At 37.0% G+C, this 26281-nt stretch overlaps 2 protein-coding genes across 3 annotated transcripts in view; one reads left to right on the forward strand and one right to left on the reverse strand.

The window, feature by feature from the left end:
- Positions 1-1433: 1433 nt before the first annotated feature.
- LOC139122641 (DPY30 domain-containing protein 1-like) lies at positions 1434-8163 on the forward strand. 2 transcript variants are annotated; one of them, XM_070688224.1, is made up of 5 exons: positions 1434-1588; positions 4376-4498; positions 5362-5481; positions 6344-6488; positions 7774-8163. In XM_070688224.1, the coding sequence occupies exons 1-5, from the start codon at positions 1442-1444 to the stop codon at positions 7785-7787; spliced, it is 549 nt and encodes a 182-aa protein (XP_070544325.1). In that variant the 5' UTR covers positions 1434-1441; the 3' UTR covers positions 7788-8163. The 2 variants fall into 2 exon arrangements, with proteins under 2 accessions (XP_070544325.1, XP_070544324.1); XM_070688223.1 differs by lacking the exon at positions 7774-8163 and having other exon boundaries at positions 6344-6791.
- A 6621-nt stretch (positions 8164-14784) lies between these two features.
- LOC139122642 (substance-P receptor-like) overlaps positions 14785-26281 on the reverse strand; it is a 43780-nt gene continuing 32283 nt past the window's right edge. Inside the window, exons 2-4 of the mRNA XM_070688225.1 lie at positions 22879-23280; positions 18415-18630; positions 14785-15156 (exon numbers count right to left, since the gene is read on the reverse strand). Coding sequence (XP_070544326.1) covers positions 14965-15156; positions 18415-18630; positions 22879-23280 — 810 coding nt within the window. The 3' untranslated portion in view covers positions 14785-14964. The remainder of the gene's footprint in view (positions 15157-18414; positions 18631-22878; positions 23281-26281) is intronic.

Raw genomic sequence — 26281 nt, forward strand, 5'->3', positions numbered from 1 at the left:
GATCGCAAACATACCATATTCAGGCTTTTCATTAGAAGCTGGCAGCTGGAGAAATGACACAAGAAGGTCACAGATTTTCCGTTCCTGTATATTCATTTGTCTTCAGTCTCTGGCAAACAGAACTGTTTTTCACAAATTGTATTGTCATTGTTTGGTTGTTGAATATTGTGACTCAAAAACTGATCATGCAAAAATGTAAAATATATCAGTGTTCAATGTCATTTTCAAACAGTTTTACCGAGTGCAAAATAAACTGAAACTCCTCTCAGATTGCACCATTAAACACATCAATTTCTCAAAATTTCCAATACGAGAGGGGGAACCCCCCTCTCGTGCTCTCCCCCCTTGGGGTATTCTAATAGTTTCACTTAGTAAACAAATTAAAAAAACTCTCAGATTGCACCAGACTGCACCATTGCACACATCAATATCTTAAAAAATTCCATGTAAGATAGGGGAAAGCCCCTGTGACACTTCCCCCTAAGCCTCTCTCATGTTCTCCCCCTGTACTTTCAAATTCTGCCCCGTCAGATATCCTAGTGAAAACCCTGTCATAATATCCATCCAAATTAAACAATATACTATATGGTTAGATACTGCGTGATCTTTTATATTTTTATTTTATTGTGACTTTGAATTTCATTTTGATGTGTTCACCTTTTTTGAGCCATCATGAGATAACTGATGATAGTCTAGCAGGGTACATCAAGATTTGAAAGGTCTTTACTGTTGCTTTTCTAAGTGGGGAATGGTCAGAATGGTCAAAATTTCAGAGTTATAGAGGGAGGTTACTCAAATTCATCATGGTTGGTGAAGGGGGAAGGGTCACTCGAAATTTCGGAGTTTCAGGCCGTCAATAATGACGGCTCCCTTATATACAACACATTACAAACTTGATGACCAATAAAAAAAAAATTGCACTGCTACTCCATTTGGAAAAAAAAATTGATGCAGGTCTGACAGTAGAAAAAAAAAATTGCTGTCACTCTGACAGGAAAAAAAAATTTGCTCCCATACCCTCTTCCTCCATACCCCCCCCCCCAGAAATCAAATGGTTCTCCCCTAATCCGTACTCATATGTTTTTCTTGTGTAACCAGTGAATAACCTGCATTTATTACATGCCCATTTCATGCTAAACTTCCCGAGTACTGTACCAGGTGACAATTTGTAGAGGGAGTGTGTTTAAACACATGTCAGACGTGAATTTGTAAACCCATGGAGGTAGCATTGTCTCTTGTATATCATTCTACCTGATGTGTTGTAAAATGTGTTTTAGGCAATGTTTTTTTTTAAACACAAATTCACGTAACTTAATACTAATATCACCTTACTTTTGCATCCTCGGATACATGTAATGTTGAAAGCTATAATTAGCTTTTCATATTATCAATGTTTCTATAAGATGTTCTCTCCAATATTTGTTTGTAGTATTTTGTCAATATGGACCCGGAATACTTGAAAAAACATCTTGGAAACTGCCTTACTCAAGCGCTAGCTGAGGTAGCAGAGAAAAGACCCTTAGACCCAATTGAATACATTGCGCAGTGGCTTCATAAATCTCAAGATAATGAAGAATACCACAAACAGGTAAGACTTGTTGCAAAAACTGTCATACAGTTTCTTGAGTCATTCACTCTTTGCCTTCAAGGTCATGGCCATTCGAATTGGTTCAAAGTCACACAGCATAACATATCCCTTGATACATGTAATGTATTGTAACAGACCACCATTTGAAGATTATTAAAACTTACGTAAATGTGATGTTCATTACTCGGATACCTATGACATACAACATGTAGTGCTTTAACTGGTTTGACCTGATAGTGATAGTGTGTGGTACAGCAGCAAGTGTCATCTTCTAGGTACATTAAGTTTTATTCTGATTTTAATCAAATGACTTGAAATCTGTGAAATACTACTGTATGATAGCTGTAGAGATACAGTACATGGGCTTACAGCGAGGGCACGAGTAATCGGAATACCAAATTAGGTAATTACCCAGCAACTTAGCTGAGCACTTTGCAATTTGACCTGGCATTTACCTAAACAAAAGTCTGTTTTTATCGTCTGAAGACTGATAAGATATCCACCAAACTCAGCAGGCAGCTCCCACTGAGTAAACTGATATGCCTACACTGGAACAACCCATTTTCAACTGGCATCTAGTTCATGGGAAAATTGTGAAAAGGGGGAATAAATATTATGATGTAACACAATCTATTGTACTCATTTTGTGTCCTGGGCCTGAACCTGACAGGTTTTGCCTCTGTATGTTATTTGGAATTGAAACATCGCAGCATCCCTTGTAAATCTAGAGTGTACAAAACTCGTCAAATTTACCACCTTCCATGAGCCCACCACCGACGTTGATGGAACAGTCCATTTTTATCATATGATTGGATGGTTGCTCTGACAGTCAGTGTTTCTTCAATGTACCGGTATGTAATTGTGATTAAAAAACTGGTAATAACATGCATATATACAAAAACAGGACACAAAATGACAGCGGCAAATCATGTTTTACACTTTACAACATTTTATTCCGGCCCTTCAAAACTCTCCCATCAACTACATGCAGCTGCCAGTCAAAAATGTTTTTTGCAGTGCAGGTATATCAGTTTACTCAGTTATGGAGCTGCCTGCTGAGTGTGGTGGATATCTTATCAGTCTTCAGACAATAAAACAGACTCTTGTTTAGGTAAACGCCAGGTCAAATAGCAAAGTACACAGCCAAGTTGCTGGGTAATTACCTAATTTAGTGTTCCAATAACTGGTGCGCCAAGTGTAGATGTATTGTTATTTTGGGGGGTTCATGTTTGCTGATAAACCATAATATACTGTCAGTTGTGTCTTATCATTGCTTTTGGTAATTTACAGTGTGAAATTCAACTTTATATGTGTACCCATAGATTGCTCATTTAGCTATTTTTTAGATTAAATCTCCACAAAATGTGACCTAAATATAAGTGATGGATTAATAGTGACATCAGCACTGTTCTAATATTAATCACATCAATGCGAGTACAGTGAGGGATAGCTGTGATATATCGCAGCGGTACTTGTGGCGTATATCGAACGCGCTCGGGTCATTGGGGTCATCGCCACAGTCCCGCTGCGAGCCAACCCATAGGCTTCGTTGGCAGTTTACGACGAGACCGACCGGTGTCGTAGATTTAGCTTGCAAAATAATGAACTATATTAGCCTTTGAATAAATAATCTTGTATCATCTTTATCATTGACTATCTGAGACTCATTCTGTACGCCTGCTAACTTTCTTGAAGATAAGAACACGTATTTTCGACCATTTTCCCGTTTGCTGTCGACGGTTTTCTACGATGTTTGCTCAATCACGCGTACAACGCACTGATACGTTGGAGGTCAAAAGTTCAAAGTCAAGCAGGAACTATCGACGACTCACCGAAAAATGGTCAAAAATACATGTTGTCACGGTCGGGCTCGTTAGCAGGAGTAGAAGATGAGTCTCAGATAGTCAGTGATACAGTAGGTATAATTTTATTTATTGCATGCTTTATCTATTTTATTATTTTGCGAGCTAAATCTACGATACCGGTCGGTCTCGTAGTAAACTGCCAACGAAGCCTATGCGTTGGCTCGCAGCGGGACTGTGGCGATGACCCCAATGACCCGAGCGCGTTCGATATACGCCACAAGTACCGCTGCGATATCACAGCTAAGTGAGGGACTGTGATTTGAGGTTAAATATTAGCAGTTCAATGATATATTAATTGTTTACAATATTGGACCATCCTGAATATTACTTGACAAGAAAGGATGATTTATGACTTCCAAATCAAAATCGTGTGTCTTGTTGTACAGCTTAGTAGGTAGCCCACTCGTATAAGCAACAGATCCAGATACTGTATGAAGCTGAGTTCATGGCTCTCGTTTCTTTAATCTCTAGCTCATCAGGGTAAATATGATCAAGGTGATATGATATGACTGGATTATCCAAGCTCAACAGATCATCAATGTATCTGTAGGTTTTAAACATTGTTAAAACATATTGTCAGTTTTTTTAGCCTGACTTGTGTAGAAATTAAAGGAATACAGCTGCATATGAGTATCAAAATAAGTCAGCAAGAGAAGGTGCACAGTTTGTACCCTTAGGTATGCTGACAATCCTTGTAATGCCATATCACCAAATTTTAACCTGTTCACCCCGATTCCCTGTAAACAGGTCCACACTCACCATTGACGACAATGGGCTTGGGCCAAACCATGGCGGTGAAAGGGTTAAATCAGTGTTGTCAATAAAGATTTGAATCATTTTCAGTCTTTCAACTAATCAGAGTAATGATTGTCATGCTTGCTAAACTGATTGTTCAGCCATTGTTTTTAACTTGTTATGTTAGAAAGCTGCAGAGGCACAGAGACTTGTAGAAGAGAGGGAAGAAGCTGAAAAAGAAAAGGAACGTCAAGAGAAAATGAAAGAGGAAGCAGAGAGGATAGCCAAGGAGGAAGAAGCCGAGAGACTTGTAAGTATATTTTGCAAGCAGTTAATATAGTTCCTTCCACTGCCGTAAAATTTTTTAGTGTTTATTTTGTAAAAGCAGAATGCTTGTGATACATATTTTATGAGCAGTTGAGGGACTGTGTGTAGTATTATCACTTACATGTGCAAAGTGTATAAGTTTTGGTATATGTCAAATATAAGTGGTTCTACTCTGGAATAAGAAGGATGCCATATGTTCTACAGACTCAGTACATCCAAGAGATCACGTACTGACAGTACAAGCAAACCCATGTGTACAAATGCCTATGAAAATACCTATATTTCTGTGAGCATTTGTGCATGTGCTTTTGTTGTACCGTTGTCCATTCAAAATTCTAGGTTTAATCATCTCGGAATTGACAAGAACTCCAGGTCACTCAATGAATATTTATCATTCTTGACAATGCAAGCTGGAGTTACTGACTGTATGCTCTTTGGTATATAAATATTCAAAGTACCCCTAAGCAACAGAGTTAGCAAGTAACGTATATTCCTGTCAGTTTTCATTTTCACTTCTGAAAATCTTTCTTGCTCCATCTTTTTCAAAGTGCAATACAAGAACATAATAATAAACTGTAATTTTACAGTCTGAGAAGTCACATTCAAGCTATCATGTTACATGATTTTTTTCACTTCTGTAGTGCTGCTATTACCGCCATTTAAAAGTAAAACTTTACCAGGGCTACAGGTGTGCAGTTTCATGTAAGATAGATAACTTGACGCACCTTACAGACTTTTTATGCCATTGCCAGTGTTTCATCAAGGTCACAGGTTTGACCAGCTGTGGTTACTGAAAACTCAGACTTACAAAACCATTTTCTCCTTTTCTCTTGTTATGGCTCAAAGGCGAGAGAGGAACAAAGAAAAGCTGAAGAAGAAGCTACATTGAAGGAAAAATCCAATCTGCCGGGAGCACCAAATTTGGCACCAGTAGCAGAAGGTGATGAACCGGCTGAAAAGAAAGAGGTAAGGAAAACTTGCAAGAAGAGGTCAATGTCCTCAGTGTCATCGACTTTTGTCTCGTATTGTGCAGAGTTATTGGTCAATTTCATGATATTCAACTATTTCACTACCAGTACCATGATAGTGACTGTTGCAGCTTCCAGAAATATTTGTTTTTGAAGTGTGTAGTATTGCCCTCATCTGTAAGAATTTGTCTGGTCCATACTGGTAGACCTATTGACCAAAAATGTATCTGATTTAGTCATATGTTTGGCTTTTGATGGTGCATCAGTGTGTCCAATGAAGGCAATGACAACACACTGGCATTTATTCCATTGTGTTTGATATAATAATTCATGTCACTGATTTACAAGAAAGAAAATTGTAGTTGATTTCACTAAAACATGTTTATTTTTGCCCTTGGAGTTGAATGTATATTTATATTTGAATTAACGTCAAGAACACAGATTTCACCTGGTATGCTTTTGAGTCACAAATGAATTGTATCGATGAGAGATTTTGTCTTTTCAAACTGTTATATGGCTTGCATTTCTGAAGTATGTATTCTGAGTTGTGTAAAATATCTGTAACTGATTGAAAAAAAAGCCAGCCATAGATTTATAGCTCTGATACTCTTGTCATAGTACACTGAACATGAAGGATTATATGTATATATCTGATGCTATCCACACACACACACATATATATTAGATAACACACGTAACAAAAGCAAAAGATTTAGTTCGCATAGTATTCTTATCCACACAATTTTATGATTATTTTTTCCTAACTTTATGTATCCTGTGTATTGTAAGTTGTTATAATCACAAACATGTACAAACATCTAGACAACATTAATGAAGAAACTGAACCTGAAATTTTACAGGATGCGGAAGGCGCAGCTAAAACAGAAAAACAAGAGGGGGAAACGGAAGAAGGTGAAGAAAAACCAGCCGGGGGAGAGGGGGAGGCAGCAACGGAAGAGACAAAAGCGGAGGATGGGGATCAAAAAGAGGGAGAGGGGGATGAAGGTGAGGGTCAAAAAGAGGGTGAAACAGATCAGGCTGAGGAACCAGCGGCAGAAACTGAGGGAGAACCGGCAGCAGAAAACACTGAAGAAGCTGCTAGTTAGAACTATTGTACAGTTATATCTACACTCAAGGAATTCAGTTAATTGTGCCTACCCTCCCTGTACACTTACCTGAATACCAGCCATGGCATCGTCACTTCCCATGCAAGCTTCATCCATCACTACACATACATGTAACAACTGCTTATGAACATTTGTACATACAATTTACACCAATGAACACTCATGCTATCACCGAGCCAAAATATAAATCAGATTTATCACATATTGTTTCATTTTGTCGTTGTGAAACATTCCAAGAATGAATACAGGTACAAGCTAGGTCAGCATCCCTTCCATTCATTCCAGATAGCCATAGATTCAAGGAAAGGGCAAACTAACCGCTTTTCACTTTCTCAAGAGTAGGAAAACGTGAATGCTGGGCACTCCTAGATATAAATAATAGCTACCGTCACAGCTTTCTTTAGCGTAGGGAAATAATAATGACTTCTGTTTCTCCAGTTTAGGGCAATATCAAGGTTCAGATTTTCAATCAGTGAGTTACTGTATGTTAACAACTTTCTTATAAGAACAGCTATCATTCAACCCTGTTTAGGAGCAGTGAGTGCATGGTACCAGATCTCCCATTATCCATCAGCTTGTATACCAATTCCATTTAGCTTAGTACTCCTTGACAATGCTAGTAGAATTTCCGTTCACAGAGTAATATAGCACAAACACTATGGCATGTAACAGATAGGTCTGTTTTTGACATTGCACCATGCCAATTATAGGAACAGAAGTTGGCAAGTTAAGCAGAGCAAGGGCCATTCAGTGTCTCTGATAGTGAATGTGAACTCTTAGTGTCAAGTATTCAGTGCTCATGCACACTTCAAAGAGTCTTTGCCAATATACATGTAGATATACACATCAGAGACTACGAGAGGGGTTAAATCTGTGACATTTATTTATAATGTGAAGAAAATATGGATTGTAATACATGTACTCAATATTCGAAGGTAACAGTATTATTGAAAACAGTTTGTGATGACTCTGTGTAATGCTGTACAATTGGTCAGTCTAGTTCAGATAATGACTTTGAAATAACAATGACCCATGTAATTCAATAAGGTTGATACCTGAGCTTTGGAGTGTTGATGAAGAAGTTGTAACATAAAAGTATCATTAATGTTCTAACATGTTTTTCTTTCTTTCTTCCGTTCCGGTTTTCAACTTTATGCTAACAGTAGCAGAAGACTAACCATGAAGCCATTCACAGTGACCACCACATCACATTCTAATCATCTTCAGCAGGACGCCCTCACTCGGCCAGCACATAGTTTATTGCATCACATTTATCTCTGCAGAAGGAAACTCACCGCTAACCATGCCTTGCACCGTATCACAATGAAATCACTACCCTCCAACCAAACTACAACCGCACATCCTCAAATATTAATCCGCTAACATCACTTATCCCCAAATATGTATAATTATTAATACTGCAAGGAAAGTATTAAACCTTTTGATATTTTCTTGTCATCCAGAATATCTTGATTTCTTGATCATACCTGATGGATGAATTCATCGATGTTGTAAAAATATTGATTATTAAATGTTGTTATTTTCTCATGAAACATTATATCTCTGTCTGTTTACAATCAGTGTGTGAGGTAGTGCGGTGATGTAAGTAAGGGACCATCTCAAATTGACACATAAGTTCAAGAAACAAAATTCCCTCGTTTAGATCAAAACTCCTCCCCATCAATAAAAGTGCAAAACTGCATAATGTTGATGTGTGATATATGGGGTTCTGTTTTGATATTTTTTGGCTGAGAATTATGTGCCTTATGAAGACTGCAGTATTTAGTGCTGTTTTTGTGAACACACAGTGAGAGTGAAGTGTGTGTGTGAGGTCAAAGCAGACAGACAGCAAATTTTAAGAAATGATACTTTGTATCTTTATAATGAATGAAAAGTTTAGGATACAATGTTACTGTCGGTAAATTGCGTTTCAGATTAAACACAAAAGCATGACACATTGAGTTGGAAACACTGTAAATTTGTTGGTACGAGTGTGCAGTTTTTAGCTCACATTTGGTAGATGTATATATACCAAAGAGACCTGATATGGTACTAAGGTTGTGCCTAGAAACATGCATATCAAGTTTCAAAGAAAACAGACAGGTGGTTTCAGAGAAGATGATTTTGCAACCAAAAATACAAATATGAAAAGTTCACCACACTTTGAATAAATCTGACAAAGGTCAACCTTAGGATCATGCCATCTGAGTTTCAAAGCAATCCAATAAGTAATTTCGGAGAAAATGATTTTTAGCTCACATTTGGTATAGTGTATATACCAAAGAGAGCTTAAATGGTAAGTTGGCGGCGTCTGTATGTATGTAAGTGTATGTATGTATGTATATTAGTATGTGTAGATGTATGTCTGTCCACTTCAAAAACTCCTAAACCGCAGCACCTACCATCTTAGTATTTGGTGTACAGGTGCACCAAGGGGTGGAGATGTGAATTTGTTCAAATGAACTGTCAGTGTCAAAAATATGCAAATGAGGTAAAAAAAAGGGGGGCAATCCTGCAAATTGCTAAAACTCTGTAACCACAGGCCTGCCACATCGAAATAAATGTGAGCCCACTGACATTGACGGTATTTTACCAATCATGGCAGCTAACATACCACATTGTACAAAAAGTGTTGCACGGAAGTAGCCGTATGGTGAGTCTGCAAGAAGTTGTGGTTTACAGATCTTGTGAACACTCAGCTTTTTCATTAACAAGTTTGCAGGATCACATACACACAAACAAAAATGTCATTTGTATAGTAAATTTGACTGCTTAATCTAGCAAATGTCAGGCTATTAATGACAAAATCGTACATTTGTGGATGTAAATATGTCAATTTTGTTTTGAAAACAATGCTGAAATTGCTTTGAAATTTGGTTTGCTGGGTTTTTGTTAATTTACATCGTCATATTCTATATTTATGGAATTGTTTGTCTGTACACTTTCATTGTTTGTCAGTGAAGTCCTTGGTTTGATGTTTTTAATCTGGTTAGAACTTGAAGGTATACTTTCGTATGGTAGATTGTATCACAGTGACTGATTTTGATAGACCAGGCTGCATGATGTGTGTGTCCATTGCAACAGTTCCCAACCATTATGTACTTTGATAAATAGTGCATCAAAATGTGTTCAAATGCATTTGACATTATGAACACATGTATTACAAGGTAAGGTCCATAGGCTCTATTAAATATTGTGTATACAAGCACTCTGGCCTGCCTTATTTAACCAAATGTAAACAAAAAGTTATTGACTCTATTTTGTTGCTTGTTTTTACACACAATGTAAAGAGAAATTGTGATATCAGAATAAAAGTGCGAAAGTTAAGTTTACTAATTGACTAGAGGTCAAAGCCCCTCCCCGTACATAAAAGAATTTCGCTTTTGAACCTATGCAACAATCTGAGACGGTCCCCAAGTAATCCTGAGTGAAATGTTTATGTATGAGCAACAAAATGGTCTGTCATCATCTACTGAGAAAATTATTTGTACTGTTAGTGTTCTTAACTTGAATACACATGGTTCTCCTTCAAGACATTTTAATCTGGTGAATGGGGAATGTGTAGTACACATCATTGCTGACTACAAACTGAATGTATACAACTAGTGTGACAACTAGTGCTAGCAAATGAAAAGTCGCAATTTCTAACCGGGAAATATATTATGTATATGTCTATGTGATGGTTTATTTATGTAATAAACAACCCAAGTGACCGGTGTACCACACGATTTGACCAGTTCTTAAAATATGAGCACAAGCAATAGCTTGTGGATATATGGAGTGATATACCCATTGCTCTGGTGGTTTATCACTTTTTCATAATAACAGTATATTGAAATTCTTACCTGAAACGTTGAAAAACGATTTTTTGTTTCGCTAACTTATTGTGAAATTATGAATACAATATTATTATGTCTCGACAAATAAGATGGTTGTAATTTGACCAACAATGCACTGGTATAATATGTCAAAAGATTACTGTTGCATTGTTTGATGTTCATAGTGTGACAAGACCCAACAATCGATATTTGTTTCTGAATTTCATTGGTGGGAATTACAATGAAAATGAGATTTACAATGAAAAGTAAACTCCACCCACAAGCATATGGAAATCTGCTTTATAAATTACACAGCCCTTGAAAAAATGATGAGATATTTAAAAGAAGATAAAAGAAAAAGCACAATTACTCTGAAATACGTATACATGTAATAATAGTATGAACATTTCTCCATACATGAATTACCATCATCGAATAATAATCAAATGACACAGAAAAGATGATGAGGTATATCTGTAAAATATAATAGCTAAATCATGTATGTAATGTGATGTAATGTAATGTATGCAATGTAATGCTTCCCTCTCCATAATTATTGTTTATGTAATTACGAATGCCACAAGATACCAAGAATGAAAGATCCGTCGCTCGAGGAAGCGCCCTCGATCGACGGATCTTCCAGTCTACAAAATACCAGTTGTCTTATTCAAAGCTCAACACTCATATCCATCAAACTGTAAAACTTACTTGCATTAAATGTAGATTGTAAATATCAATGTCAGCTTGCACTCCAGTAGGTTACAATGAAATTCTTTGAGTTCAAAACAATTGAAAAAGTGTTCAAATCATGTTAATTTTATATAATATTATATCATGATACACAACAACAATCGAGGTGTCGGGTATGTTTAAACTTACACTGTACCAGACTGTAAGTGAATTAGGAAAACCTTCAGGGGAAACTATTTCTTAAAAATAGCACAACATTTGTAATCGATGCATAACAGATACTTTTTCACAGGTTGCACATACTTAATAACAAAGTATGGAAAAATGTATGTATACACATAAAAATCTCTTTTGAATAGCATGCCCTAAAAACACTAACAAGGATCTACGTCTAATATATTCAACATACCTTCAAAAGAAATACTATCATAATAAGAAATTCGCTGTATATAAATTGACGAAATTTGTTATAGTTTTCTTCACAAAGCTTTGTAATAAGGATAATTTTAATAACGACGGCCAAAGCACATACTAGGTTTCAGAAAGATGCTTTTAGCAAGGCTTTGATGTAATGACGCCACCAACCTGAAACCAATCCTTCTTTCCTATTGCAGGAGACTGGCAGTATCACTTTCTAGAGCAACCGCGGGTGAGAGAAAATGCTTAACACAAATGAAATGCTCATTATTTTGTTTCAGCACTTCTAACAGACAAAGCTTGAAATAGCTGTCATGATTTCAATCACCTATATTGCTAAGGCACAGGTGTATTATTGTGAACAATTCTCTTACTTCTATTGTTTATTGTAGTAAAATATCCGAAATTTCCCGAGTGCCACCAATACACCCGTATGCAGGCAGACGACCACAATCACAGGCGCACGTGGTGAGGCGAGGCTACATAGTTCTACGTAGCCGCTGCGCCGAATATTTATTCATACGTAAAATATCATACGTTATCCAAACTATTAAACACATATGATCTGCGTTGTCCCATGTAAAATGCAAGTTTAACGATCTACTCCAGCTCTGACTATACATGATGTGCATTTTAAGAGCAAACTGAGAATAGGTCACTCTGTCCTATAATATATCAGAAAAACATCATTAAACAAAATCTTACGTATCCGCCAAAAGGTGTTACATGGTTTTACACTAGAGAGACGTGACGTGTATTACCTCCCCAGCGATACCTTCGCCCCTAGCATGGCTTATGGAGAGGGCAGAAGAACGTTAATTAGGAACTGCTTGGAGCGCACGTCTTCAAGGGACTATGGAATTACATTCAGTCTGAACTACATAAAGGCAAAGGGCAAGGTAGTCGACGAATGACATTCTAAGATGTCAATTGGACAATTGATCAAAACGGCAGATGAGAATTTAAGACCTACCGTAACATCTTGCCATTTCCGATCACTCATACTTTTCTCAAGTCTTTATATTTTGTTTTCCAAAAATGTACTAATGTACCGATTTTAATCTGTTAAAGACATTGGAGCGTTTAGATACTATTTATGCACGTTTTACAGAGACCGCAACAAACTCCCTTTCCACTCGTTAATGAACTTGGAAAACCTTTACGAGACTGTTTTAGTGATCTTTTCGTTCTTTCAGAGAGTCTTGTCATTCCCGAGGGAAATTTTGCGGTTTTCTCCAACAGATCCGATGTGTTATCATCGTATTAGTATGTACGCAACGTTTTTATTTGCATCAATCAATTTATCAGGTAGAATGGTAATTATCGGGTTTATGAATCATACTGCCGCGAACGATAGACTACTTACGCAATTATGTACTCCCTCCCGGCCCATAATGGACGAAAGCCCACTTTGCACGACATAATGTACGAGGCGAAGCCGAGAACATCATGGAGTGCAAAGTTTGCCTGAGTCCATTATTGGCCGGGTGAGGGTACATTATTGCTGTTACTTTATAGTTATGGTAATGCCAGGTAATGTGTAGATGTAGGAAACATTTGGGGCCTCATTACTCAGGATAATCGGATATATTAACAGAAACAATCTAACAGGATGATGGCCAAAAAATTCGCTGGTATTGACAAACCTGTACCCCCAATAATTGAACATAAATGAAGAATTGTCAAACAAGAAACAATTGTCGATCATGTCGCATGCGTGTCTCCTGCAATAATGTAAATCAGACTTAGCCCTAAGTTGAAACCGCGGGTTGCCATCAATGACTTTACATGGGGCTAACAAAAGAGAGAGAGAGAGAGAGAGAGAGAGAGAAATTATGTCATCTTGAAATGATTCTATTGCAACTGAAACATCTTAAATAGAATTTTCAGTATATCTGTAGGCTAATAAATTTCACGATGTCGTTACCACTTATTTAAAAGGTATCTTATCCGAAATGTTCGTCTCAAGTTGCGCAATATGAGTTATCTTTTGGCAACAGTATATAGTAGCGAAAACCGACGGCGCACTATTAACAATGCTAATTCACAGTTTAATATCGATTGGAATTTTCAATGGCTTATATTCCGCTAGCTTGTGTAGAATTTTGTAGAAGTTGTGTCTATGATGGAAATACCTTGTTGGATCGAGCATTGACAGATGATATAAGTACATGAACTTACTAAAATAATATGACAAGGAAAAGGAAATTCCAAGCACTGGTTTGCAAACGGCTTTAAAATAGGGACTGCGATGGAAATAGCTCAACGGTCCCAGATCGTGTACGTGCACCCTGGTCAAAATATTTTGGGTGTGCGAACGGCCTTTAAGGGGGAGATAGATTTATATTTGCTGTGTTGGTTGGATTGAACAATGTGACATGTTGACAGGACCCGGCGAAGAGTTTATTGGTGTCACGCACATGGAATGGTAGTAGGCCTCTGGGCGAGCCCTAGGCGATGTTTCAGGATATCCTGGCCGGAAAATACCTGGGAGTCTGTCCGTCTTAACTTGATTGAAAAAATGGAGAAACTCTGTAAATTATCAATGTGGAGGCTTTGTCTGTAAATTATAAATGTTGAGGCTTAGGGGGTTTGACTGGGAATTCGATTATTCGTTGGCTACAACTGGCTTGCACTTTGATTTCTCCAGTGGATTGTTCTATAAGAAACATGTTAAAGTAATCGATCTGTGACTAGTACTTGACTTTCAATACAAGACCAATGATGCAACACAAGGCTACAGATGTACATCAAACGTGGGATGCAGAGATTCTAAGTTAGATGATACATCAAGCTTAGTTTACATATATCGACCTTTTTACTGACTCAGATTTTACGAAACTTTGGAACAAGAGTAAATATTCTCAATAGGCCTAATTGTCAACTCAAACGTCCTCATAGGTAATCCAGTTCAAGGGTTTTGTTGAAGTGAGAAATACCAATCCTCATTGCCTTGTTATACAAGTCAACAATTTTCGCTTGATAAAACAAATTTTACTTCTTTTACAGTGTTAGACAAACGCGAACGCCAGAACACGTTTAACACGATTGGAACTAAATTGGGGTAATTGGGTCTCCGTATTTTTCAAATTTCTCAAAAGTGTTAGGTGCCCTTTAGCTGAATATTCTTAAATTACAAATTAATCATAAAACAAGTTTAAAAGAAAAGCACATGAACTTAAATTTGCAGATTAAATTGACATCACTTCACCATCCAACTAGGCCAAATGCAAATAAGTTCCAATGGTGTTGTTTGTATCAACTGTATTCTCTGCAAATCACTCAGTGAGAGAAACTTAAATCAAATTTGAAATCTGGGAAAAACCGTAGCGTATTACAATTCACAGGAAATATAATGAAATTAATGAAAAAAACATCTTCTTGGTGAGCTTGCCTGCCATAGTTCGTCTGCAGCTCCTTAATGACGTCTCATAACATTGACATTTTTTGTGCTCTGTCTCTTGTCGTTGACACTGACGTCTTCCTCAAAGTGGAAACAGTCGATACTGTTGAACGAGAGCTGCATGTAGACCGGCCACTGCTTAACCTTCTCATGTTTGATCTCAGTCGAGTTAACCGTCTTCGTACAAAACATGACCCGCAAACGATCTTCAGATCTGCCTACAATGATAATTGAGTTTCCTTTTGAGGTAGAATGCGCCTCGGAGACATTCGGACTCTCAAATTTTTACAATTCTTTCCTAATCTACAACTTGTGGGGACCCATTTTAGAGCTCTTGGTATAAGAAAAAGTTTCATCGTCTTAGTTTTTCGAAAGTCAAAAATATTATTTTTTTCATAGAGTAAACTCAGGGAAGGCGGCCATTTTAATTTCAAGTATCGGTAAATCTTGGGTAATTTGTTTCTCAAGTAACAAATTTTGCTCCCAGGATTTTATCCTTGGTTTCAGAAGAGAATGGTTGAACGATTCCTTGAGGAAAGGTTGAGCAAAAGTTTAAGTATTTTACTTTCGAGGCGCATACTACCTTAATACATCATGATCAACATTTCAATTATTGTAAATCTTGTTCGTAATCACTCTGCTTTGATGTAGACTTATTTTCCCTTGCAATCGAAGTGACAAAGTGCGATTCACACAGTACTTGTATCTGTTGAGTCACACTTGAAAAGGTCATACGCTGACTGGGTGTTCTTACAATCGGCATCATGAAAGTCACGCACACCTGATGGTGCAATGGGCACCGGTATTGTATTTTGAATTTGACATCACAGACCTCGAAAATAATGTAGTATTTGCAATATGGCTTTCAGCTGAAAACATACTACCTCAACATTAAATGCTTACACCTGCAGGTCCGGGCTTTTATATTTGAAATCAACCAGAAGTCAATTTCTAGCATTTTCTTGTTTGATTTTCTCAACCATCCATGATTGGCGATGATTGACTATCGTTAGGTTAAGCTCAAGGGTTCATGTTTTCATGAGCACAGAATACAGGCTTTCTAACCAACCGGCTACTCCATTCATATTAAATTTTGGCGATTTGTATTGTATGCTATTTCACTGAAGAGTTTTAATAAATTAATAATCAGCTCTTTTGCGGACATTTACTGCAATTGCTGTCCAATTACCACCCCGACTTATCTAATCTGCCTAAGGTCCTGTTAACCATGAATTCGGACAGAGATGCAGATCACGATATCGTATCAAAGCCTCGTTGACTCAGAATAAGTTGTCTCATCAGCTTTTGCCGGCAACATGCAGGTAACTCTCATTAACATCACCTAATTACCATCAATATGTTGTTTCATATGTATGTACGGGTGTATTTTAAATTTGTTAAATAATACGTTTGTCTTTCCTAGTCAGTCGTTCAAATTTGACTACGACGTCTGTTGTACCAAGAAGTATGGAAAGCCATGACTGACTCAAGTGGTCTAATACCATGTTGTCATGAGTATTAACAAGTTGTGATATACATTTAACATATTGTTTAATACATTTCCGGTGTTTTTCTGGACATTTGATATGTTGTGGTAGGCATTTAATATATTGTCTTAGGCATTTAATATATCGTGGTAGAGATTCGATATGTCGTCATAGGCATACAAAATTTTGTGCAAAGCATTCAATATGTTGTCGAAGGCACTTAATATGTTGTGCTAGGCATTCAAGATGTTGTGGTAGGCATTAAATATGTTGTCGTAGACATTCAATATGTTGCCCTAGGCATTCAATATGTTGTCCTAGTCATTCAATATGTTGTGGTAGGCATTAATATGTTTTGATAGGCATTTAATATGTTGTAGTAGGCATTCAATATGTTGCCGTAGGTATTTAAAATGTTGTGGTAAGCATTCACTATGCTGTCGTAGGCATTTAATATGTTGTGGTAGGCATTCAATATGTTGTCGTAGGTATTTAAAATGTTGTGGTAAGCATTCACTATGCTGTCGTAGGCATTTAATATGTTGTGGTAGGCATTCAATATGAATCGTAGGCATGTAATATGTCGTGGTAGACATTCAATATGTTGTCGTAGGCATGTTATATGTTGTGGTAGGCATTAAATTTATTGTGGTAGGCTTTTATTATGTTGTAGTAGGTATTCAATATGTTGTTGTAGGTAATAAAAATGTTGTGCTAGGCATTCGATATGTTGTCCTAAGCAATTACCATATTTTTCCAAGGTATTCAATATGTTGCTGTAGACATTTAATATGTTGTGGTAGGCATTAAATATGTAGTCGTTGGCATTTAATATGTTGTGGCAGGTATTTAATGTCTTGTCGTAGGCATTCAATATGTTGTGGTGGGTATCAATACGTTGTCGTAGGCATTTGATATCTTGTGGTGGGTATCAACAGGTTGTCCTAGGCATTCAATATGTTGTCGTAGACAAATAGCATGTTGTCGTAGGTATTTAATATGTTGTGTTAGGCATTCAATGTGTTGTGTTAGGCATGTTATCTGTTGTCATGGGAATTCAATCTAATGTCCTGGGTATTTACAATGTTACTCTTAAGACATTTTAATGTTAATTTTTTTGCTTCTTGTCTTGAGCATTAACGGTGGATGTTGTAATTCATATCTTAGTCTTATGGCAATGTATATTTTCCACCATAATTTTGTTACTGGTGATAATTGGTATACAACAACATATTAAATGCCTACGACAACATACTGAATGCCCAGCACAACATATTTAATGCCTACGACAACATATTGAATGCCTAGCACAACATATTAAATGCCTACGACAACATATTGACTGCGTAGGACAGTATGGTAAATGCCTAGGACAACATATTAAATACCTACGACAATATATTTAATGCCTACGACGACATATTAAATGACTACGACAACGTATGAAATGCCTAGGACAATACTGAAAATGCTTTAAACAATACGTTAAGTGCACATCACAACTTGTTAATACTCATGACAACATGATATTAGACCAGTTAAGTAAGTCATAACTCTCCATAAAGAAGATCTCCAGGATCAATAATATCGCACCCGTTGCCCAATAACACAAGAGGGCGCCGTTACATCAAGGTATGCACCTCGGGAAGCAGATATTCGGTCTCTATAATTTTTGCAATTTTTTCCTGATGTACTACTTGTGGAGACTCATTTTAAAGCTTTTGAAGTAAGAAAATTCACTGTCTTTGTTTTCCGAAGGTCAAAAATTGAATTTTTCTCCAAAGAGTTCACACAGGGATGGCGTCCATTTTGAATTTCAAATATCGGAAAATGTTATATAATTTGTTTCTCAAGTGCCAAACGTTGCAAGGTGACCCCTGATTTTTATTCTTGATTTGGTAAAAGGATAGTTAAACGTTTTATTTAGGAAAGTTTGAGCAAAATTTGGAGTCTTTCACTTTCGAGGCGCATACTTAAATGACTTCTTACCCTGAAACTGTCATTCAAGAAACAGTAGATGAAAGGGTTAACGAAACTGTTCGACATGGCAAGCCATAACACGCAGGCGTTCACTATTCTCGTCATGTCTTGAAGTTCAGTGTCATCGTAGAGCTGTGGACAATAGAGCGTCACCAGTTTGAAAATATGCAATGGCAACCAGCAGAGGACAAACATCAACACAATCACCACCAACATTTTGATTACCTACAAACAAACAGATATGTAGAAAGATTAAAGATAAATAAGGCAAATTCGGATTGCCCTACTACATAGTAAAGTATCGAAGTACTAGCCTAGCTTTGAAGGAACTTTGTTGCCTACCTTTTTTGCCCGAAAAACATATATTCACAACCCTCGGTGTTTGGTGTTCTCAGAAGTACGCGCTGTTCTATTGTTACAATTCAGTTCTACTTCAAAGCAATCTTACGTTATATAAAGAGTGTTATTTCGCAAATTGTGAACTTTAATAGAGGCGTATATGTTGAGGAATGTTGATTCCTTATAGGTCAATGACCCCGTATTAATGTATGTATGTATGTATGTATGTATGTATGTATGTATGTATATATATATATATATATATATATATATATATATATATATATATATATATATATAACATTTATCTGAGTGGAAAGTAGAATACTTTTAGTAAGTATTGAAGTATTTAAAACATCATTATAAGCTTAAAGGGTCAAAGTCGACCATTTTTCAGTAAATGGTAAATGGGTGACCATGCATATATTCCATCCCAATTTTAGACAACTTAAATGAAACCATTTCGAAAATGAAAAAATGGTCATGGCCATTAATTCATTTTCGCGATGGTTTCATATATCGTGTCTAAACCGGGGTCGAATATATGCATGGTCACGATTCATTCAGTATCTTTAAACATGTCAAACAATATAAGAAGTATCTCGTATCAAACACAATTCATGACAAATGGCCGACTTTGTTCCTTCAAAGAGACTTTAATTTTGTCGCAAATAGTATGAGATCAAATGTTACAAAGTTCTCGAAAACATTAACGGTCACTGTACGTTGATTATTATTATTGCTAAAAACAAATACAATTTGTTGAAATAGACATGTTGGTCAGAGAAACATTTCTAAGAGATCAAGCTCCCGTTCATAACTAGCATTAATTTTGAAATGCTTGAATATGTGCTACTAATGTAAAAAATTTTATCTTTAAGTTCAGTAAAACATTAATAATTGCAAAGTCAGAGACTTGATCACTTAACAACAGGTGCAAAAATAATTGGAGATGCAAATTACGATACGAAATGACAGTTAGTTTAACATTTATCATGTTATGTCGGCCACTCATTCTTTAGTTGAAATTTGCAAATATTTGTGTAACACAGTCCGAAATAGGTTTTCTTTAGAATACACTTTAGTCTGTCCCAATATGACTCGATCTTAATATTAGAATGTAAAATATGCATGGATGAATTAAGCAAGGACTTTGGCTATTTCTAAACCAAATTGACTCTTCTGTCAAGTGACAAACTTCTCTACCGAGGGTACTGCCATATCTTAAATGTGTCCGAAATTGGACACTTTTCAGTTTTTGAAAAACTCAAAAACTTAACAAACCCTCTACGATCTGATTTCTTCCAGTTCCAGGCAGCCTAATGTCTTTTTCCGATAATCCCGGAGAAGTTATCGCAGTCTGCAGTCAGAAAGAGGCCTGCCGCGGTATAAAAACTGCTTGGAGCATAGTACCAGAAAGTAATTCAGTAAATTAAAATGACTCTACCTGTGTAACTTGTGTGTCTGCTTATCGGTACAAATATTTCTATCTTCAGTAACTTTTATCTCACGAGATCCTTGTTGGTGATACTGGGTTCAGATATCGTAAGACGTTTAAAGAACTCATGACTGTCGTAATGACATAGTTCTTGAGATTGGCAGAGCCAAGCTAATACTTAACTTGATTAAATCAACATCGCAAGCAAAACCAATTCATAACTTTCAACTTTCTGTATACTAGTCAACGGAATTACATTTATAAGAAAGTCGTCTACATGTTCAAGGTTAAACCAAAGCTCTAAATGAAAAGTGTTGGATGGTGCACAGTTGTTATGTATAATTTGCCTCTTTTGAAGCCTACTTGTCTAACTGCATATCGTACGAGCATGTACGTACATGTGTATTCATGAGTATCGTCCGAGATTTATTTGCATGTCTATTGAGGGAAACCAAACAGGTGTCCTCAAGGCGAGTGTGTCTTCTTTATACTAATAAGTTGCAATAATTTTCCAAATAGGAACGTAATTAGCCAACGACCATCAAGATGGCATTAACAAGCAAAATCCGATTTTAATCCGGGCAACGTTTCAAGTAAATATTTCGGATCAAACCTGGATCACTTTGAGATGGAAGGCTTATCTTGAAAACACTGTATATCAATTTACCCAGTAAAATCTACTTGGCCAGTGTGCTCCCCATTTTATCTGTTAGAGGAGAGATTAACCTCGAAGTTTTCCGAATAAACTAGAAGAAGAGTTCAGTAGCAATGGAAAGTTCACGTTTAGGTCAAGGTGATCTTCACATCCTGCTGAGGGCATAATGATGAGCTGAATTTAATATGACATGACGTACATTGAAGAATGATAAGCCTCGAAGGCTGATGTGTGTTTAATCCTGATGCCATTTGTTTAGGCACAACGGTTGAACTTGCTATAATTAGCAGTGTTAGTGCTGGATTTTGAAAGTTAAGAGTTACTTTTTTTACAGATATTTTTGCAGATATTACAGAACTCATGTGGAATCGTCTCTAATAGTTCGTCTAGAACTTCATTACTCTGCTTGTTTACCGTATTTGTTTTAAATTGCTGAGTCTCGTTTTTGTTCAACATTTGCTAGAAACCATGCGATTAATCACTTTGCGGCAATTATTTAGAGCTGCACCAATGTGTTGTGTGTCTTCTTTTTCTATGTGTATATGTTTACCAAGGTTCGTTTGGCTTCAGAAGGCAAGCAGACATATACGGAAAGACAGACAGGATCATTGAAGTCACCTAAGTGAAGAAATTGGGGCGAACATCAAGACGAAAATGATTAAATTGCATAAGAGTGACATTTGGGTAGTCATGCAATAGCATGTCCAGACGTATATACTTGAATGTCGCTTGATCGAGTTTGAGTAATTCTCTTCAACCTAAATCATTAACTCTGGATCTAGCTCTCTTCAATCATGACAAAAGCCCTTGAGAAATTCACATCAGCTAAACGAGGCATAAATCCTGATTGACAAGAACTGACGGTGAAATTATTGCGACTGAAATTCTAGGTTACCATGATGGCAATGCATTGTATACTTAAATCTGTGAAAATTATCAATTATGGCAGCTACCTCGAGAGAAATGTACGAGTAAATTCACAATCTCACAGTCAGAAAGGTAGTGGCAAAATATTCTGAACATTCTTGAGCATTGTAAGTTTGTTCTGTAAAGGGACTATGTTGAGGTGTACCACGCCCCTTGTCAATACAACTAATTAGTCTGTACTGAATGATGTGAAGTAAAAGTGAACAATTTGAAAGTTGGTTTTTGCATAATTTACGCAATAATGTACCCCTTCCCGGACCCCAATTACCGGAAGGAAACTTTGCACAATAAAATGCACGAGGCGAAGCCGAGTACGTATACATTATGTAGTGTAAAATTTGCTTGAGTCCATTATTGGCCAGAGGGGCCTACATTATTGTTATTATTTTACAGCTTTGGCAATGCTAGGGAATTTTGTAGATGTAGAAAAAATCTGGGGTCACAATACTGGGTGATCGTATACATTGTCAGTAACAATCTATGGGATGGCATCACGAAATTCCTTAGTATTGACAAAGCTGTAATATAATAAATCTTAGCATTATGGTACCTTCTTTAAATACAGCGTAACAAAACAGGAGTCCATGGAATAATTTTTTATTTCTCCATACTGTCTGGTTTTTTATGTATAGTTATCTAAATTCAAAGACACAGGTGTCGCTATGTTGTGATACACATGGACAATGCTCTCATTCTTACAGCAACGACGTACATCAACTTGAAACTGTTTTTGTTAATTTCGTAGATAACTAAGAAAAAAGACACCGGCTTAGCCCCGACCTACTTTATCTATAATGGCTCAAGGCTATTCATTTTGTAAGCCGTTGGAGTAAGGACAGGTTTTACCATCTTGGTTTTGTTGGCATCGAAAATCGTCTTTTTCCCAATAGAGTTAACACTGGCTTGGCAGCCATTTTGAATTTCAAATAAATGTTTGCTAATTTGTTTTTCTAGTACCAAACTTTGCACAGTTGCTTCTAATTTTTAATCTTGATTTGGTACTAAGTATGGTTGATAGTTTCCTTGCAGAAAGTTTCGGCAGACTTTTGAGTCCTCAATTTCGATGTACGTTCCACGTTAAGAAAGCACAATCAGAGAATGTCACAGAACGTACCTTTCTTTTGGATTTTCCATGGCCAACGTCTCGTATATCATCAGCATTGCCTGGTAAATGCCTACCCCACAGGCGAACACCAATTCTGATGTACGCATATGACAGAATGAACAAAGGCAAGAAGTAGGTGAGGCCGAGAAAGGCAATCTCCCATCCTTTGGCAAAGCTGTCGTTTGGATATCGCTCGGTGCAGAAGTAGACAACCTTGTCATAGTACAGGGTCGCCTCGACTTTGGTGAAGATTGCCTGCACGACAGAAATGCAGACAGCCACGATCCATATTACGATGAACAATATCTTCGATCTGTTTTTAGTGAATCGAGCTTTCATTGGATACAGCACGATGAAGTATCTATCTATTCCGACCGCTGTCAAGGTACCAATACTGACTATCACAGATACCTGTTTGTGAGAAATGGTATAAAAAGTCAATATAGTAAGCTAGTGACTTAGCATTGCTATATATAAGTGGATTATTATTCACTTACGTATGTAACCTACGGAATTTCATAGTACAGTAAGTTTCGATATAGAGAACGCGGAGTCATATAAAATTGACACGGAGTAAAATAGCTTACGGCGTTATTTGACTTTTGACCTGATAAGTTTTATTTTAACACTGGCAAAACAAGACGAGATTTCACAATTTTTTTCAAGAAAAAATTGTGCAACGTACGATCTCTAAGTCACGCCGTGAATAATTTTCAGTCTAAAACCTATGAATTTATGTGAAATTATGCTGCTGAACTGCACTTCAGTATTGCCCTTGACGATGTACTCGGACATAAATCCCGGTACTTCGTGAACAATTTTATGATTTTGCACGACCGCCAAATGAGCTTCGTTACCCGATCAAATCTAGTAACCAATAAACTGAGATTACTTCTTTTCTGAAACAGACAATTTAGCTCGAGCCAGGTTTGCAGACGAGAGGTTGTACGGCTTCACCGACGAAACTCTGAGACAAAATATGTTACTCTGGGGAAGCGCTAAAATGCAGCCCAGCTTGCCTGTGCCGTCTATAGTTGCTATACGAAAACTACCTTATTTGCGGCGTGCATATCAAGTGAAACTTTCAAAAGAAATTCTGCGAATTGAGTTGAAGATCTATATGAAGTTCTGCATTACGTTTCAGTCAGTGTACTGGCGATCATAACCAGCAACGAATAACACGTTTTGATTGCTAAACTATGGCAGCTTACCCCTCGCATCAATGCTACTACTTTTTCGTTTTCCCCACACGTTACGTTTTGTAAGATATTATTCGAATATTGAAAGTTTCCTGCATGCCAAAATTTAAAGATTTTATTATCAGTGGATAGTTTATCATTTTTCGGACACTGCAGTAGTGAATAGAAATGGCAAAGTTCTTGCAATTCACTCCAGAATAATGAAGTTCTGAAACACTGAGCAATGTACCACCGACAGTCCGAAACCAGGTGATCATGAAGAGCCGTAACAGGCATCAGATAAGTGTACAAAAATGTAGATCACACCAGTCGGAAGGAAGGCTACACATTAGCATGATATCGCCGAGGGAAAAATGCGGGGAGGGGGGGGGGGTTAATCGCTGCCATACCAACGATAAACGAAGAGTTTTTACAGGCAGATGTTTGCAAAGCAATTCAGCCTTCATTTTCACCACAATGCCAGCACTTACATGCACCAAAGTCATACCAGACCCTTGTAACAAACATTTCTGGAACATGGAGCATTCTTGATTCAACATCGTTCTGCGAGTCAAGTGACACAAAAAGGTTTCCCTATCTGCTTTACAATAGTCCAAGATCCTCTTAGGTTTTCATGCCACATAGTTTTGTTCAGATTAGTTACTGAGACTCAGACACACACGAAATAGGAGATTAATCTTTAGGTTTTATAAAAGGTAAAGTATACAAATTTAATAATGTTGATCTTTGAACTATCTGCAATTATCCTACAAAGTAAATGACATTTATCCGTGACACCTGGCAATTTTGTTGACACTGAGATCACGTTCGTGACATTAAGCAAATTATGCCAACTGAAATTACTTGTCTGTTTTACGTCAAGCAGAGTTTAAATGTAGTAGTCCTTTGGATTCATAGATGTTCGTTTGTCTGAAAGTGTAACCAATGTGAACATATCTCCGTCGTGGTATTACTTCAACGCACGGCAAGATGAAAATTGCACACGTAACGAAACTCTGCTCAAAGGTTGCCAGGGACCCCTACGACCGATGTAAACACTGTATCTAGGGTGCGTTTGCGATTGCTGACCGTTAAAACATGTTTGTTAACAATCTATATCACAAAATTTAAATGTTACAGCTTTGTTGACGTGATGCATTTAGATATGATGCATGAAATACATTGTTTGTAAACAAGAAAGTCGCGCACGCGCAATTCTGACAACCCCCTCTCTTTAAAGAGGTTGAAACTAAAGATTTGTCCATACCTTAAATTTCCAATGAACTCATTTCAATTCAGTTAGCCTAAATTCCGTAAAAAGCAATTATAATTCGACCAGAAAAAATAATTACGGTTTGAAATCTCAATAATTTAAGTCGTCCGGTCGAATTGATTGAAACTAGGGAACTTTCCATTTTAGCTGGTGATAAAATATGGGTGATCGAATTTATAAAGTGGTCGAATTAATAAGTTTTTATGTTACTTACATGGAGACTAAATGATCTCCTCCTTTGCTATTTGAGAGATTATTTTTGCCATTTCAAACTAAACTTCAGCGAGACTAGTGAGCATCTTTATCCCCATGAAAGGTATTGAAAACTTCTCAACTAATTTATCCGTTTAAGATTTTGAAACGGAGATGTGCAAGAAAGTTGCCATTATCATTTCCACGGACCGTTATTTTTTTTCTTTAAAATAATTCTTTGTTGGTGTCTCACAATTCTGTGATGCTTTTATTTCATCTGGAAAAAATAGCAAACTTACAGTAGCTGATCGTTCAATTTATTAGAAAGAAGCAAAATCATTATCATAGTAATTACATTGAATGAGCGGGAGTATTATGTGGTTGGGACCTATGAAATAGTCCATCGGGCCTAGCTTCGTCCATGGCCTAAAATTTCAGGGAACAATTGCATGGAGACTTCAACAGAAATCAACTGTTTTGGTACAGAGAAAATACGAATGTTTATGAAAAGTTTTGAGCCTAATCATGAAGTCATACTGGAATGAGTTTCTATGCTATTTATTTTCAATACAGTCCCCCTTGTGGTCCACACACTTCTGCCAGCGGTGTTGCAGCGCTTGGATTCCTGCTTTGTAAAAGGTTTCATCTTGGTCGTCAAGAAGTCCTGAACGGCGGATATGACGTCATCATCATAGTTAAATGCTTTCTAGCTAACTGTTTTTTCATGTTGGGGAAGAGATGAAAGTTTGAGGGTGCTAGGTCAGGAGAG

Source organism: Ptychodera flava, chromosome 22 (genome assembly GCF_041260155.1).
Source record: "Ptychodera flava strain L36383 chromosome 22, AS_Pfla_20210202, whole genome shotgun sequence".
NCBI lineage: Eukaryota > Metazoa > Hemichordata > Enteropneusta > Ptychoderidae > Ptychodera > Ptychodera flava.

What these genes read in the sequence shown, in the direction of transcription:
- LOC139122641 (XM_070688223.1), top strand. Translation starts at nt 1,442, where the DNA reads ATGGACCCGGAATACTTGAAAAAACATCTTGGAAACTGCCTTACTCAA. An exon ending in ATGAAGAATACCACAAACAG is followed by an intron (nt 1,589 to 4,375) that starts GTAAGACTTGTT and finishes TTGTTATGTTAG; the next exon opens with AAAGCTGCAGAGGCACAGAG. An exon ending in AACCGGCTGAAAAGAAAGAG is followed by an intron (nt 5,482 to 6,343) that starts GTAAGGAAAACT and finishes GAAATTTTACAG; the next exon opens with GATGCGGAAGGCGCAGCTAA.